The sequence below is a fragment of the Procambarus clarkii genome, chromosome 61 (assembly GCF_040958095.1).
Source record: "Procambarus clarkii isolate CNS0578487 chromosome 61, FALCON_Pclarkii_2.0, whole genome shotgun sequence".
NCBI lineage: Eukaryota > Metazoa > Arthropoda > Malacostraca > Decapoda > Cambaridae > Procambarus > Procambarus clarkii.
Window position 1 is genome coordinate 1,991,149 of NC_091210.1, and position 5,499 is coordinate 1,996,647.

The 5,499-nt window shown below is 46.9% G+C and overlaps 1 protein-coding gene across 1 annotated transcript; it reads right to left on the bottom strand.

Annotated features, from left to right (window-relative positions):
* Window positions 1-3,809: 3,809 nt before the first annotated feature.
* Window positions 3,810-4,583, bottom strand: LOC138354065 (uncharacterized). The gene has a single exon (XM_069307779.1). It carries the CDS (start codon window positions 4,581-4,583, stop codon window positions 3,810-3,812), a length of 774 nt encoding a protein of 257 aa, XP_069163880.1.
* Between the last annotated feature and the right edge of the window lie 916 nt (window positions 4,584-5,499).

Genomic DNA, 5,499 nt, shown 5'->3' on the forward strand with positions numbered 1-5,499 from the left:
ATGTGGAGAAAAGGAGGGGATAAGCTGTCTCAGAGCGTTCAGACCTGCTTGAGTGACGTACACACTTCCAGGAAACTGAGGGAGACACGCTACACGAGGGGATTAGCTCATGACCTCAGGGAATATGATGTACTTAACTGCTGTTAACCCTCTCACCAGTGAAATAGGTCTGCTCCCTGGAAAGTACAGAAAATAGACGTCGAAATTGTACCCCTGAAGGTGAAAAAGATTCATCATGTACCGGGAAAATTACGGTGTTTGTATGGAAGCATGATATCTCGGTTACCAAGAGGCAACAGTTTACTTGTATATTGTGACGGGTCGGTGGCGGAGGATGGCAGGGCCGGGTGTGGTGTCCTAATAAGGGAATATACTGAGTTTGGGACTGTGGACAGTATAATTGAACTCCGACTTAGTAATTATATATCATCCACACAAGCTGAACTGCAGGCCATTCTGGCGTGTTTGGAGGAAGTACGTCATGATGACAAAAATGTTTTTGTATTTGTCGATAGCCAAGGAGCACTGGATTCCTTAAACAGTCGAAACCGTCTTCATGTCCATAGTTGAGGATTGTAAGAAAAGAATAACCGAGATACAGCTGAAAGGTCAGTGTGAAATTCATGTGGATTCCATCTTATGTTGGAATAGTGCTCAACGAGGTGGCGGATGACTTGGCCAAACGTGCCACATCAAAACCACAAGTTGACATTTAATGAATTCACAATGAGACAAATAAGAACAAAATCAGAAATATTCAGGCACAGGCAGAAGTGGAGAGAAGTAGTATAATGTATGAGAAAAGTCAAACCATGCAACACTACATGTAAGTCAAAAACACCCATTTCACTTATATGGTAAAATAGGACTTTTATGGTAAAAGGAGAAATACTTGGAGTGACTGTGTACATGCGGCTCAGGCTTGGGTACAAATATTACTGGGAATATGGGATAGGTGTTCATGATAATGACACCAAGTGTAAACTATGTGGTATGTTAAGGTCTCACACCCTTGCCCATTATGTTCTTGATTGTCCGTTGATTAATGTATATAGAAACACTGAGATAAGGACTGTTCCTGAACAAATAGCCAGGATGTGTCACAAAGGAAAGGTTGATGATATTATTAAGAGATATAAGAATTTTGCACCAAGACTGTAATTTTTTGTTGAATTATCTGCATGTCTCTTGCAAATTGTCTATACAGTATACCTAGGTCATAAAAGTATTTGTGTACATCTGATACCATACTACGTGTGTAAAGGAGGAAATGTATATGTTTATCTCTCAGAATGTTTGGTAATATGTTTGTTTGTGATGTGTGTATGTATATATTAACACGATGTACTGAACGGGGTGAGAATAGCTTGAGCTACCTCGTCCCTTTGTGTGTATTTTACCTCGGTAAACTTATTTAAATTCCCTTAACTCCCCTTGCCACTTCGGGGAGGATGGGGGGGGGGGGATAAGGGTATTGATCTAGCTAAAGGGCCTAGCGACCCAGCCACAGGGCATGGGCTGCAAAGGCCCAACAGCAGTAACCCTAAAATATATTACAACTGAATATAATCTAAAATTCATATGTGGCCTACGTTGGAAACAAAAAAAGTACGCATGGAGATGTATAAAAAAAGATATACTAAAATATAACATGAAATAAAATAAACATAAGGGCATGCCAACAAAGAACATGGATACCGTCTGAAGATGAGACGGCCAGCCTTTGTCATACGCACATGGAAAATAAATATCACGGGGGAGGCATGCCTGGCTTAAACAAGTAAAGTCCCCGGAGAGGCAAAAGGAACACGCGCGCATGTGTCCTTCCGGCCGTAGCTTATCCTCTCACGGGTTCGGTCAAGCCACCCACCATCTCCAAATCTGCCACTGGGGAAGTGGTACCACACGATGACGTCCGGCACCGTAGCCGGAGTCCACTCACCCTGGTTGCTTCGTTTGTGTTCGGGGCACAAGGGTAAGACCACCCATGTCCTGGGGTGATACCTTAAAATACCACAGCCAGGCCTCGATGTTCCGCCTCTGCTCCAGGAGCCGCCGCCCGCCTCCAGTTGTTAACCAATCCACACTGAACCATCTTTCCACTGACTTCGTGAGAGGCTGACCCTAGCTCAGTTGCCAAATTAATCTTTGAAGAAGATTATTAACTAAAATCACAGAAGGTGATTTATTATTTCAAAACAATTGGGAATTTACCTAGCTACTTTAGCAGGTAAATTACAATATTCAATAGCTCTTGCATTTCACTAATTTACATGAATTAACAAGCAAGCTGGGAGGTACTAATTTTCCAGTAACGAGATACTACTTACATATATTCATTCTTTCTGAAGTCAAATGCTTCATTGATAACATAACTTATTCTTTATTTCTGATAATGGAGGAATAAGACACCGACAGCATTGGGACCTATTTATTTAATTATTTTAGTAGAAACAAATAAATTTTTCAGACCATGTTAATGAAACAGGTAACTTGTATAATTTTACAACAGCATAAATACATGTATAACTTGACTACAATGACTTAATAACATTAATATATATACTTATATCCGGTAACTAAATAGAACATGGTATGCAGAACGCTAAATCCTTATTAACTATTGGTACAAGTAAGGCAAACGTTTAACATAATTTTCAAGTAGAATCAGGGCTTAGAGTAGCATATAGTGGCCTAACACGTGACAGAAATAATGTGCCAATCCCAGACATAATGTGAAATGGTAAATTACTAGTAGCTGTAGAATACACCTATAGGACAAATTTAACATTACTCTTACAAGTGAGAGTAAGTAGCTGCGGACAGCGTAATACTTGGGCCGGCGCTGCACCCCCACTCCGCAGAGCCAGCAGGCCGGACCCCCCCCCGAAGGGCGAGTGCCCGCTGGCCGCGGAATGTTTTCAATGAGGAAGCGAGATGACATCTTGCCTGACGTAAGAGTGAAAAACGTCACTCCTCCACCGTCCGACGGCCTTAATCGTGTCCTGTACATACCCGTCAAGTGACAGCTGCGTGGCCCGTCCAATCCGGAAGGAATGTGGGGCGTAGTCGTTGGGAGGAAGATCCAAAGCGGCCAGGGCGCCTCGTAACGTCCTCGAGAAGTCTTGCCTCGTCACAGGGGCGCCGTGTGCATTGAGGAATATGGGTCCTGGCGCCGTACCCCGTATGGCGAGGTATTTTGAGAGGGCTCGGACCTGGCAGTACCTGTTATTGGTGTTCGCCTTCAAAGATTGCGTAGGCGTGCGACCCGCATTGTGTTTGTAGGAACCGAGTAGTATATTGAGCCGTGTGCTTGTAAGTGTTACCTGTTCCAGCCGGAGTGTGTTGACCGTTCGCAGCGTAGACTACTTCCCCAGGTCGCAGGCATGCGTGAAAAGCCAAGGAAAAAATTGCCCTGTAGCACTTTTTATCGTGCTCCAACTTACATACTTTTCCCAGGGCTCGTAGAAGACGGTGTAGTAGGCGCCTCGTCACAGGAAGACGCCGTATCGTTGACCGCCGCGCAGCTTTTCTTGCTCCTTTTAGCAACTGAGTGACAACAAACTTACGTGTGGAGTCCTTCCGACCATTCAGTTTGAAGATGAAAGCTATAGCCGCTAGGTAAGTGCTCAGCGAGCGGAAGACCAAACCCCGCGTAAGTAGAGACTGTAAGAAGTTCGCAAGTGTTGAAGTTGGGGCATCAAGAGGGCGAATCCCACGCCGTTCCCCCGCGACATAGGCCACGTACTCCGCCCATTTTGCCTGATATGCCCTCCGTGTTGCAGGTTGCAGTGAATTGAGTAGGGTCCTCAAAGTTGCAGGGCGAAGTTGCGGGGCAGTAAGTTTTGTGGCACGTCGGCTGGTTTCTCTGCAAGGCCCGCTTCCCTGAGGAACATGTGCGGCAGGACCTGTAAGCGTGAAAGGGCATCACAAACTGTATTAAGCTTGCCGGGGATGTGTGATGGGAGAAGTGTGATATTATGCGGAAACAGGAGTACGGCCAGAGGCCTGACTATTTGCATAAGAATTGGGCACTTGGCAGACAATGAAGAAAGCACATTTACCACGGCGCTATTATCAGACCTGCAGACTAGCCTCTTGTTGGACAATACCTGAGCGAAGATGGCGATACCCATATAGAAAGGATAAAGCTCCAGCAGGGCTATGTTGAGCCGTCGCCAGGAATCTGGCCACGTACCCCAGAACCATGCTGCCCCCAATGTGAGCCCGTACCCTCTAGAAGAGGCGTCCGCGCCCATCGATAGACACACAGCTGACCCCCATCCTCCATCAGGGGGAAATACTGTAACACCGTTAAAATTGTTGAGGAAGGAGCGCCAGGCTACAAGGTCTAGCTGAGCCTCAGCGTCCAGTAAGCATAGACGCAAGGGACGCTGTACTCCACGAGTGAGCGTGTGCAATCGTCTTAGGAAAGCCCGTCCTCCCGGAATTACCGCTGTGGCGAATTGCAGCCTTCCTATGATCGACTGAAGGTCTCGCAGGGGAAGTGACTTCTTCCCCATCGCCGTCTCTACTTCTGCCTGGTACTTCGTCCGCTTGTCCTCTGGAAGTCTGGTTTCCATCCTACATGCATCTATTTCGAGGCATAAGAACGTAAGCAGAGTGCACGGTCCGCAGTCTTGTGTGGCGCCAGGGGAACCCCCAGTCATTCGCAGAGAGCGGTGAACACCCGCAGGTCACGCTGGCATCCTTCAAAGGAACTGCTGACGAAGAGAAAATCGTCAAGTACCTTCACAACACCTCGCACGTTGAACTTCTCCTCGAGGATCCATTTCAGACCACTTGAAAAAGTCTCAAAGATCCTGCAGGAGGGTGCAGCTCCCATACTGAGCATCTTCTCGTAATAGTAACGCCCATCGTAATGAAAACCTAGATGATAATCGCTCGGGTGTACTGGTACGATCCGAAATGCTTCTGCAATGTCACACTTTGCCAGGAACGCCCCTGGCGAACACCTGACAACCAACTCGATGGCATCATTGATGTTTTGGTAGTGCACGGTTGAAGTCGCCTTAGGAATGTTGGCATTCACGCTTAGTTGTGAATAAGGGAAGCTAAGATTATGCAAGAGCCTGAACTTACCTGGCGTTGATTTTTCTCTCAAAGCTATGGGGGAACACTTAAAGTTCGGGAGCGGTGGGACCTCAAAAGGGCCCGCAATTCGGCCCAGTCTCAATTCTTTGTCTAGCATTGGTCCCACAATATGTGGGCGGTCCGTCGTGTCCGAAGGGTTGCTTGGAGAGAGGGGTCCGCGTCCCTTCAAAGCCAAGCCGGAAACCCCTTTTGAAGCCCCTCACAATGTATTCCCATAATGGGTAACCCACCAGTAAAACATAAAGTGCGTCTGCGTTGACCGGCGTTGGTACGTCCACGGACGTCCGAAATTCCGGTGTTCTTTGTATACTTATCCTGGGGGGGGGGGGGGCGACGTTGTTGCCGCTCCTCCCTGTATCCAGTGCGCGCCTGTGAGCAGGGATT